Raw genomic sequence first — 11,827 nt, forward strand, 5'->3', positions numbered from 1 at the left:
GGAAGTGGATGTAGCATCGTAGTTCCCCTCTCAAAATGGATGCAGATGGCGCCCTTTCCCAGTGCGGAAAGTCGGTGTCGTCGAAAACACCGTATTGGCCGCTCTCACGTTCCTCTCTGCTGCTATTAAACGATTCTAGTAACATCGAACAAAAAATCGTCTAGGGAATAATCAAGATGCAAAACATTATGCGATAATCGATTCTGTAAGATAAAAATATAATCGATGTCAAAATAATCGAGATGGTGTTGCCTATAGTTGGGACACATGTTAGAATGTATACATCGCCGGTTGCGTCGTGAAATATAACAATATTTTCCAAGATAACTAAGTGATTTAAGTGAAATTCACCTTTCTCGACAATTATCAATACACGACGACTCATACTATTGAACAAGTGTTATTGTTATTGCCCGAAATATTTTAGATAAAATTCCACGCAGCAAGTGAGTTAAATGAAAACAGTATAATGTCCCTCTATAAGGCATGATTCCAAAGTAGATTTGATGGCCATTAATATCATATTCTATGTTTTTGTCGGCAAGGATAACCCTTTCTTTGTCCAGGCAAGTTTGTTTTATATTTTATAATTATTGATTTGTGCCTAATTGTTCACTACATCATTCAGTGACAACTGATTGTTGTATATTTTATTTTTATCAACACTACACACTTTAGACTAGGCGCAGTTATGTTATGCCTCTATTGATATATCTGTAATATCTTTATATTATTTATTAGAGACAAAATTAATAGTAATTCTCAATTTGCCACAGATATATAACATTGATGATTATTTTCAAAAGTAAAACTCTCATACTTTATGTGATCTATTTATCTAGTACTATATTTACTATTTGAGAGTAGACCTTGAGCTTATTCTTGACCTTGAGATTATTATACAAGGATTATGTTCAATGTTAACATGAAATAGGGGTTACAGGATGCTGGAATTAAAAGTAAATATGTAGCAGAATGCTTCAGACAGTTATATTTAAAATCCCACATAGCTTCTTTTCCAATTTAAATATAATTTGTAACATCAACTGTCCCATATGTATGACAAGTAAATTAGCACCTAATTTAGTTTTCCAAGATTTGGAGTTTAGAGATGCCTGTCGTAGCTTGTTTATGTTTGCAGGATATCAAACATGACAACACAAAACGATATGGATAAATTAACAAGGGAAGACTTTGATGCCGGTCCTTGCAGTTATGATGAGATTGAACCTGGTCTTTTCCTGGGCAATCTCACAGCTGCCACAGACATTGACTGGTTGAAAGAGGTTGCAATAACTCATATACTGACGGTGGACTCATGCCCATTGCCAAGAAAAATCCAGGATCACTTGCCTAACTTGATCACAAAGTACATCCAAGTAACGGACATGCCACGTGAGGACTTGCTCACGCACTTCGAGGACTCATACGAGTTTATCGACCGTGCGCTAGAATCCAACGGCCGGGTGTTGGTGCACTGTTACTTCGGCATGTCTAGATCCGCCACTGTCGTGATCGCTTACATGATGAAAAAGCGCGAGAGTAGTTTCGCGGATGCGTTCCATGCGGTGAAGGCGAAGCGGCGTTTTGTCGGGCCGAACCCCGGCTTCGTGGCGCAGCTGCGTCTTTACGAGGACATGGGCTTTGGCGTCGACAATAGTAATGTACAGTTCAAGATGTACCGGTTACAGATCGCAGCCGACAAAGTACGCAAAGCGCGTATTTTGCCGCAGAGCTGTATCGACTTGGTGAAACCAGATCCAGCGTTGACGACGGTACGTCCCGAGCCGACGGTCTACCGTTGTAAGAAGTGTCGTCGCATCGTCGCCAGTGCCAGCAACATCTTGCCACATGCGCCGCGCGAAAAACAGATCTGGCGGCACATCAGTAGCGGCACGAAAGGTGGCGCAAAGGATGTCGCCGCTGTCGAAGATTGCAATAAGTTGCTCCAGAAAAAAGAGGAGCCAGTGACGCGTGCTGAGCTCTGCGACAAGATTTACTTTGTCGAGCCGCTCGCCTGGATGCCCGACATCACACACGCAGTGGAAGGTAAACTCAACTGTCCCAAATGCAACACGAAACTTGGCTCGTACAGCTGGATCGCCGGCAGCCAATGTCCTTGCGGCAGCAAGATCGCGCCGGCTTTCTATCTGGTGCCCTCCAAGGTCGACTGGAGCAATGTCGTGCAGAACGTGCAAGTAACAGTATAGTGACGGAGATTTGAAATGATTATACAAGTGTACATTGAAGTGATGAATGAATGGTTAAATGGATCGTTAAGTTAGGAAGGCCGAGATGCCGATTTTTGTACACACGATGTTGAAGTTGTGCCATAATTTCAGAGTCCTGAACATTCCGCCAAGACGACACGAGCCGTCGAGAAACATGAAGATATTCTTCAAGAGGCGTCTCATAAACGCCTAATGGAATTTCGGACATCTCGCTTGTGCGTCTTTTAGCCGTCTTCTAAACGATCGTGTCGTTTTGGCACGTCCACCATATTGAATGTAATGACATTACGATCTAAAATATGACCCAAGATGATATATGCTCAAACCTCAACAGATATCATAAACGTTAAGCTTTTACTGCGACTCGCAGAGTCCGTACGATCTCCTTCCTTCGGAAGAACAAAAAGAAAAAATCGTTAAAATTGAAGAGGTATCTTTAAGAGGCGTTTTAATCATATCATTTCATGTGTAAGTCTTTTAAATTTTAACGACATTTTCAATAACGTGCACATCGCATGCATATGATGTCCGAGGTAACCTTATGGTACCCGCTGAGGATTGAGGATACCGTATCTCAGAATCCGCGAAACGAGATGAGATCGTGCGGCCAACGTGTACGCAAGCTGACTATATTCTAATTCTGTGCCAATATTTCGATATGTGTACATATATCTATATACAAGTATTTGTTACGTATATCTCTGTACATTGTACTTTTTCTTATTGCATATATTGAAAAAGAGAGAGAGAAAGAGAGAGAGAGAGAGAGAGAGAGAGAGAGAGAGAGAGGAGAGAAAGAAGAAAAGATGAGGAAACATCCTCTTGCGTGTACGTTCTCTCTGACTTCGATGTTTTTATATTATATTGCACGGTACTATCTTGATCTATTTACCGTATACCTATACATACTACATATGTACGTGTGTTTATACGCGTAAGGCCACAACTTTGTATAGAATAACATTTTCTGTGTATACTGCGTTAACTTAACTAATATGACGTTCCATGACTCAAGGCGCCATCGCTGTACCGTGCCGACGAATCGGCCCGGGGAAGGCAGCGCGCTGCGAATTGCTTACTCGTTACCCTATGTGCGTTCAGAACTTACAGTTTAAACCTAATAATAATGCTCACCCATGAAGGCACGTGCGATTGACGTCTGGGTGTTTGTGTTTTGCGTTCACAACGACAGCGACAGTACGCACCGCCGTTCGAATTGTCGCTTCGCACACCCCGCCAACGTGTCCCGGTGCACGCGCTCTGTACGGCACCGACTCGATCGTAACCGACTTGGATCCGATCGGCAGCCACGGGCTCCCGATGATCCACGCGCGAATTTGTAACCGCATAAACTTACATCTTTGGTCTCAATCGAGGATAAAACATTTGTATAAATACCTCTGCAAGACGACGCGCGAGTCTCCCGGCGAAACGTCCGGAGAGCCTCAGTTCGTTCAGAGCGACGTAACTTTCATCGAACCCGGGTTTCCTCGACAATCCGGTCGTTGTCAGTCGCGGTACGCTCTTCTCTCGAGGACCGCCGAGAATTCTCGATCGTGCGCGACGATCATCACATGCTCGCGTGCATCGGCGGGTAGGTCGCACTGTAAGGATGCGCCCGCAGTCTCAGAGCGCTTAGGCTGTTCACGGTGGGTCCGTCGAGCGGCGAGCTGTGGATATGATCAGCCTGATGATGATGATGGTGATGATGGTGATGGTATGGCGGCGGCAGGCTCACGTTCGCCAGACCGCCGTTGGCGAAGCCGTGGCAGCCGCTATTCGCGCTCTGCACCGCGTAATGCTGCGTCGTCGTCGCCGCTCTCCAGTAGTCGCCGTAAGGGTATTGGGTCGTCAGGGCGGCCGTCGTTGCCGCGTTCGCCGACGACGGCGGCGGCGGTGGCTGCGGCTGTGGAGGAGGAGGAGGCTGAGACGGCTGCTCCGTCGCGTTGTTCTCGGCATGCTGCGAGTGTGGCAGCCGGATCGGCCGCAGCGGTAACGCGGTCTCCATCTCCCTGCTGGCGGAGACACCGCGGCTCAGGGCTGAGCTCCTCTCGTTCCGCCGGAACTTGGCCCGCCTGTTCTGGAACCACACCTGTACGCAAATCACGCAGTCAGTTTTGTCGCTCGTTAGCCGGGCAAGCGCAAATTTCTCTCGCTCTTCACACTTTGACGGTTCGTTTTGCTAATGATTATCGTTTTGTAAAGCAATATTCGTTGATAATAATTGTTGTAATATTTATAATTGTGATATAGGGAATAGACTGAAGAGATGCAATGGTAAATGTGGTTAAAATTCATCAATTGGTCATTTTCGGCGCTAACCATTTTCAGTATCTTGTCTTCTTCTAAAAGAATATAGTAATAGCGATATGCATATAAAATTATCATCATTAACATTACAAAAACAGTTCCGTTGACTGAGTAATTAAGGTTACAAGTGCCGAGTTTTTTCTCAGTTTCTGTGTGAAAATAGATTTAAAGACGTATGCGCGAAAAGAACGCTCGTTTATTTAATTACGATCTAAATAATTTATTTTTAAATCTATGCCTTCCGAAATCTACTGATGGCAGGTGAAAATTTCTTTGCGATTAGTACGACCGTCAAAGTGTTCAGATCGAGAAAGTGGATTGAGCTCAAGTAGAGCTCAAGTAGAGTGACATATGTTTAAGACTAATCGCACCAACGTCAACGATTTCGTCTTGTATTTATCATTTATCGATGCAACGCGACATGTTCTTTACGTCATCGCGGCAATCGGATGCGCGTTGAGTTCTTCAAGTCTCTCAAAGAAGCGTGCCGATTTCTCCGATTATAATACAAATTACGATTCGAAAATTAGAGCAAGGTAAATAAATCCGACTCAAAGGGGATGCCTCCTCGGTTTCGTTAATTAAATCGAGCCGGTAAAGGGAGCGCGGCTTCCTGCCGCCGGTTTTCTCGAGAAAAATGAATCGTGAGCGCGGGCCTTCTTGTAGAGAAACATCTCTTCAATGAAGAATCTTTGGATATTCAACGTATCCTGATATCAGTGTTCTTCGTCTCACGTCACTCCCGCGAAGCCGGGTCTTAAAGCAAGACAAATAAATCCGACGCAAACGACACGCTCTCCAAGCAGAAACGCGTTATTCCAACGAAAAATCTCCGAAGCTAACACTAATTCGCGGAGACCCCATCTCAATATCACAACAATCCTCCTCGTCCCGCGTTCCACCCTAAAATTCTATACTACGGTGGTCTTTTTCGTTTCAATGACCCGTGGACGGCCGAATTTCCTTTTCACGTCTTGATCGTTGTTGATATACAAGAAGAATCTTCATTTTGAACCCTTTGAACCCGTTATAGCGAGATATTTTCTTATTTCCGATCCTCAAAATATGTATTTCGAAGTATTTTTAGTGTAAAAATGACACACATTGACTTTCATAATTTATGAAATTATTTCATAATAAAAGAATAAAATTCTTTAAAATGTCATTTTCAATCTGGAAATTACAGAATTAGGATTCAATCTCCCCGAATCTCCCGACTGTTAATAAACTTGCAATGAGCGCAAAGCAATCTAATATTTTCTCGGGAAGGTCGAAGAAACGAAGACATTGCGTGAGAGATACACATATACACACATACAGAGAGAGAGAGAGAGAGAGAGAGAGGAAGAGAGAGAGAGAGAGAGAGGCGGAAGGATTCAGCAGAAGGCGCGCGCGGCCGAAGACGGGACCAGCGTGACGGCTCCTGGCAGCCGACGCCGCAGCAGACAGACAGACAGATAGACAGAAGGAGAGACAGACTGCACAACACGGGCTGAACGACGACGACGACGACGACGACGGCGACGCAACGCAACGCGACACACACACGTGCTTCTCTCATGATGCACGCATGTTGCACGTTGGCACGTTGGCGGCATCGGCGACGGCGACGGCGACGGCGACGGCGGCGACGGCGGCGACGGCGGCCGCAGATGCGAGGAGGAGACGCGAGCGCGCGCGGCTAATCATAGCTCTTCGCTCTGACAACCTGTCTCCTCCGATTTTCTGCCTAGCTATCCGCGACCTCCACCTTCCGCTTGCCTCTCTTCCTCCTGCTTCTTCATCTTCTTCATCTTCTTCTTCTGCCTCTTCTCTTGCCTCTTCGGCCTCCTTGCTCTCGTGTTACTGATGTCGCGCTCGTGACACATGTGCGCATCGTGATACTTTCCCGGACGGCCGGTCGGTCTTCTCGCCTGCCGAGTGGAAGACGGCTTCAAAGAGCGGTCCGCTGGCGCGGTGGCTCGGCTGGTTGATCGGTTGGTTGGTTGCTCGCTCGGTTGCTTGCTTGCTTGCTTGCTTGCTTGATCTCGGTCGGTCGCTCGTTGTGTGTGCATGTGCGTGCATGTGTCTCTCGAGATGGGGTTTATCGTTCCGCCACATTCTGACATCCTCGCGCGGGATACCGCGCGCCAGCGAGGATGGCGATCGCTCGATGTGCGCAGGGAGCAGCAAATTTGAATTATTTCTTTTTTACTCTCGCATTTGCTATCCCCCCGCCCCCTCACACCTTTTTTTCGGCTAATTTGATTCGTCAAACATTAAATGTCCTTCTTCGAATAACGTGAAGGTCTAGAGAACGCTTTTGAAGGCTCTTTTGCCGACAGCGGGAGAACTATCATTGTGAACGAAATTATTACTTAAGAACTCGCACAATAATTCTGATGTGACTAATCTTGCGACTAGGGATTCGAAATATTAGAAGATACGTGATATTTATGTTTCATATCTTGTATCCTACCTGCACTCTGGCTTCCGTTAAAGATACCCTAGTTGCAAGCTCCTCGCGAACGAACGCGTCAGGATAATGCGTCTTCTCAAATACCCTTTCCAACGCGGCCAACTGTTGCGCCGAGAAGGTCGTTCTGCTCCTTCTGGGTCTCCTGTTTCCAGCAGCAGAGCTGGCTTCGTTACAATCTGCAAATAAATAAATGCCGTAGATAAATGCCACAAAGCGACGACATGTGGTTATCATCCTCCTCTCACTGATTGAGATTGAGATTACCGAGAAGTATCAATTTTTTAACAATAAACATTACAAAAAATATTTAAAAAACTGAAAAAGGACATATGAAAATGGCTTGACCACGTTATATAATTTATGTTATTATATGCATTAGATAATTGTACGATCACATCATCGATAATTGATCGAAAGTTCACAAGTTTCGATTGTAACAATTTTATAAGCTTTCTAACAGCAATCGTAACAATTTTAAGTTTTATGACTTTCCTCTCGACTTCTACACTCGTATTTCACGGAAAAGTGTAAAAGCAATTCCCCTAACTAGAGGAGTTTGGGAGCCCCTCGGTTTGCGGAACGAAAGCACGTCGATCACACTCTGGAGTTACATCTTGCGCGCGCAAAAACGCTGCCGCGAGAAGAATGCGAAATTATTTCTCGACGATCCGCCGTACCGAAACGAGCGTCGAAGATGCCGCTCGCGATACGACGGTCTGCGCCGAAAAAAAAAGAAGAAAAAAGGAGAAAAAGGGAGCGCGCGGGTCTCGGCTACAAGCGCGGTCATTCTTTGAATGACTCCACTATACTTGAGCGTTCATCAAAGCGGCATAATGCGAGCAGCATGACTGGAAATGCGCGATTTCGATGAAATCAAGTGCGTCGTGAGCCGCGGATTAAACGTCGGGGAGGAGGGAGGAGGAGGGCGATGAGATCATTCGACGCGGGTATCGATTCGAAAAGTAACATTTGCTGGGTGCAAATATGCAAATTTTCGGAATCGATCAAGGTCACGAACATATTATTGAAACTCCCGTGAAATTAAATATTTCAACGTCATAAAATGCAAAAATGTTGATTTGCTTCTTTCAGTTTTATTTAGCGCTCATTGAAAATAGAAGAATGCATCGTAGCGTAAGATTTGAATAATTCTTACAAAAAATTACAAACCGGTCATTTTCGACTTCTCGCTAGCTTCAGCTTAATTGTCCTTAAATGTCTTTCTGTTAATTGTTTTTTCGATCTGTGCTCGGATGATCCTGTTGGGAGCAAGAGAGAAGAGTTCGAGCACAATTCTTAGCTAGTGCGGCTCTGTGATATTTATTTATAATATCATCTTCATTGTGTGCGTATGTATATTTTCGGTTCAACTTGGTTACACATCTTTATGAGATATTTCAATTTGTTTCTCTTACCTAAGGAGTGCGTCGGCGTGGACAACAGGCGCGAGACCGTGAAGTCCTGCGGCGCGTGCGAATTCGCGAGCTGCGACACTATCACGCCGTTGTTCGCGCCCTGCTGCTCCGCGTCCACACTTAACATTTTTCCTCGCTCTCTGCGCGCCTTTTTCCTCTTCCTCACGCCGGCATGACAATCAATACGATTTCATTGCCAAGTCCTCCGCCCTCGCGAGATGAGAAGGCGGGCTTTTTAATTTTTTAAAGCGTCTCTCCTCCGCGTATTTATATCGCCGGTCGCTTTCGCAACGCGGGCATCCCGTCTCGGATCGTGGCGGCGCGACGCCCCGTTTAAATCTCACCTGCGAGAAAAGGTGATCTAAGGTTGGGACCGGCGTCACATATGCGCGTAAATCGTTCTCTTCGCCTTCGACTCGCTTCCCTCTCACGCTCTCTCTCTCTCTCTCTCGCTCTCTCTCTCTCTCTCTCTCTCTCCAGCCTCTTCGGCCGTGGAGTACGCCTTCACGCGTCGCCGAAACGATTTTCCGAGGCCCAATGCATTATAAATAAAAATAAAAATAATAATAAAAATGGGCACAGTTGAGAAGAAACGGCCAGAAGAAACGCGGTTCGTTGTACCGCGAACGAGTCAGTTCGAGAGAGACACACTCGGACGGACGGCCGGACGGCCGAGCGTAACCGGAGTCGCGGTTTAATTTCACGCGACGTGATTATTCAGTGCTCGGACCTCGGAATATCAGCCAGAAACTTAATATTAGCGAGGCTCGGAATTGTAGAAACTCAAAATATGAGAAAGCACGCCGCACGAGCCAATTCGCGGGACGCTACTGCGAATAAGTGAAAATGCGCCGTCGCACGAGATCAATTCCGAAAAAAATCAAGAGAGAGAGGGAGAGAGAGAGAGAGAAAGAGAGGATGAGATACATCGTCGCGACGAACCCGTTTATTTTGGACCGTGTACTCAACCGAAGTATTATATTTATAATGTAAATGTTGTAAAAGAGAGAGAGAGAGAGAGAGAGAGAGAGAGAGAGAGAGAGAGAGAGAGAGAGAGAGAGAGAGAGAGAGAGAGAGAGAGAGAGACGACTCGAGCGCCCGCGAGACGCGTGCTCGTGCGTTGTTCTTTGCTACAGAGTTTGGCAGAATTTCTCACGCTTCGAAAAGAGAAGAAAAGCAAAAGATGTCAACGCACTCGCTCTTCGTTAAGACGGCGAGAGGTCTTCATCGAGAGATCTGCGGGTAGAGGAGGGGAGGATAGAGAAAACGTTCTATCGATTTAACGAACTCCGGGTCGTTAAAGGGCAATTATTTACGGCGACGCGTAAGATACGTACGTAGAACCGCAGCTCGTTTATGCGTAATTTGTCTCGGGAAATGTTAATTGAAGCGTTTCCGAGCCCGAGCGTGACGGCGCAATTAGGGCCACGTGCCAGCGGTTTCAAAGTGCCCGGCGGTGGCCGTCGTTGGAAACTCGTTCATATCTCGGCCGTATCGCCGCCGAAAAACCCGTCCGGACGCGCGGTGTCGCGGTTCTTTTGCGCTGTCGCGAGAAATGTGCTGATTCCGATCAATTTGCGAGCAGCATCAGCCGATTGCCGTGTACTTGAAGAAAATTCGCGCGCACGTGCCGATCGGTCGCGATTTGTCGCGGCTCTCGTCACGATCGCATCGTCGTATGTTCGTACGTCGTTCGCCAATTATCGTGTGACCATAATTTCTAGCCCGTCGAGTATTTTTCCCGAGGTCGCTAATTTTTTAAGTAGACATCGCGAACTTTTTATTTCTTCTGTCCTTCGACCGTATTATATTCAAGCGGTTAATTTAGAATTTTAGAGAGCGAGACGGCGAGAGAGAAAAAGAGAGAAGAGAGGGAGAGAGGGAAGGAGGAGAGCCAATTCTCAGTCTCACTTCGAATATTTGCGGTCTGCGGTTTGAGTTCGTGGTCGCGAAAATGCGCACCGGCGAAAATGAACGTTGCAAAGTGACGAATTGATAATTTTGCCGTAGCGACGATAGATTCGTGATCGTGAAGATCTCCCGATTTGAATCCTACGCTGGGCCACCAATAGCCTAGCTGAGGCGATTCTTATCGAGTGTCGATTAAGCTTATTAACCCGCAAATCGCAGCGCACCATCCGTCAATTGACGGTTTCATCGCGCGAGGACGGTCACGAATCTGCCACTTCGGCTTTACGATCATCGATCATGAAAATATTATCGTAAGTAGATTTCTCGCGTTTGCTATTCTCCGTTTTGACGTGCAACCATCTTCGACTAATAATCCCCAACTTCACGTGTTCATTCATTATCATGGTGTAATAACTCGCTGCTCAGTCGCGGATAATCTTGGCGCAATTACGCGATGGGAATCAACGATCGTCGAGACAGAACACAAAGAGTCTCTTGTCCGTCAAATATCGCGATACACACCGATCGAGATGTCACTCTCGCCCCGATTCTCAAGCTCCCGCAAAAATTCGACCTTACTCGACCACTCATCACGCACAATTAGACCGCGAGCACATTCTCATCGGTCGGAGAGCGATTCCCACTGTTCGGTGAGCTCGGTTAATATCTCATCCCCTTCCAACTTCGGCAGTTAGATTTGCCGACGTACCTGATACCTCGAATCGCTCCATTTCCGCTCACACTCTCGCGCAACTTCCTCTCGGACGAATTTTTATCTCACCGGACAAACAACTTGGCAAGAGTTCCTCCTGCGTTTCCAGAGCTTTCCGACGATACCTGATCCTGTTCGCGTGCGTAAGTGCGTGCGTGCAAGAGAGAGGGAGAGAGAAAGAAAGAGAGAGGACAGAGGAAAAATACGTATACGTATATACACACTGTTGAGTTTCGCGTTATGATGAGCGCACATGCACGTAACTCTGAAGAGTTCACAGTTTTTCCAGATGGTTTAAAGATACTACTACAGCGGCGGCGGCGGCGGCGACGACGACGACGACGACGACAACGACGACAACGACGAGGTCGCCGTTGTTACGACGCGTCGATCGTGATGCTCGGCCGCGAGATTGCTGCGGGAAACGAAACGCTCGAAAATGAAAGCGTCATTTTGCTCGGGGCGGCGGGATGCCAACTGACTTGGCCGAGTTAAGACATACTTAAAGGTCCTCATCGGCCTCTCTCTCTCTCTCTTTCTCTCTTTCTCAGTCCCTCTCTCTCTCTCTCTCTCTCTCTCTCTCTCTCTCTCTCTCTCTTTCTCTCTTACTCTCTCGTGTGTTCCCTCGTTCTCCTCAATCTTCTCTCGGTCTGTGCCGCCGCTCTTCGCCGACGAGCGGAGGGAAATAGAGCGTTTTAAAAGTAGGTGGAGATTTCCGCAGCAAGCTCCACCTTCATTAGAAGCTCATTGGTTTCTAAACAGCTACGCAGATCGAGAGGCCCTCGGAAGC

The 11,827-nt window shown here is 46.7% G+C and overlaps 2 protein-coding genes across 4 annotated transcripts; one reads left to right on the plus strand and one right to left on the minus strand.

Annotated features, from left to right (window-relative positions):
• Positions 1–253: 253 nt before the first annotated feature.
• MKP-4 (dual specificity protein phosphatase MPK-4) lies at positions 254–2,929 on the plus strand. Of its 2 annotated transcripts, XM_025300276.1 has the most exons (3): positions 254–446; positions 546–959; positions 1,142–2,929. In XM_025300276.1, the coding sequence occupies exon 3, from the start codon at positions 1,152–1,154 to the stop codon at positions 2,208–2,210; it is 1,059 nt and encodes a 352-aa protein (XP_025156061.1). In that variant the 5' UTR covers positions 254–446; positions 546–959; positions 1,142–1,151; the 3' UTR covers positions 2,211–2,929. The 2 variants fall into 2 exon arrangements, with proteins under 2 accessions (XP_025156061.1, XP_011138438.1); XM_011140136.3 differs by lacking the exon at positions 546–959.
• Positions 2,930–3,771: 842 nt separating this feature from the next.
• LOC105184502 (paired mesoderm homeobox protein 2B) lies at positions 3,772–11,555 on the minus strand. Of its 2 annotated transcripts, none has more exons than XM_011144529.3 (4): positions 11,262–11,555; positions 8,415–8,758; positions 7,000–7,175; positions 3,772–4,323 (listed from the first exon to the last, which is right to left on the minus strand). In XM_011144529.3, the coding sequence occupies exons 2-4, from the start codon at positions 8,539–8,541 to the stop codon at positions 3,802–3,804; spliced, it is 825 nt and encodes a 274-aa protein (XP_011142831.1). In that variant the 5' UTR covers positions 8,542–8,758; positions 11,262–11,555; the 3' UTR covers positions 3,772–3,801. The 2 variants fall into 2 exon arrangements, with proteins under 2 accessions (XP_011142831.1, XP_011142018.1); XM_011143716.3 differs by having other exon boundaries at positions 11,035–11,555.
• Positions 11,556–11,827: the final 272 nt, after the last annotated feature.

This window comes from Harpegnathos saltator, unplaced genomic scaffold (assembly GCF_003227715.2).
Source record: "Harpegnathos saltator strain DR-91 unplaced genomic scaffold, Hsal_v8.6 scaffold343, whole genome shotgun sequence".
Classification (NCBI taxonomy): Eukaryota; Metazoa; Arthropoda; class Insecta; order Hymenoptera; family Formicidae; genus Harpegnathos; species Harpegnathos saltator.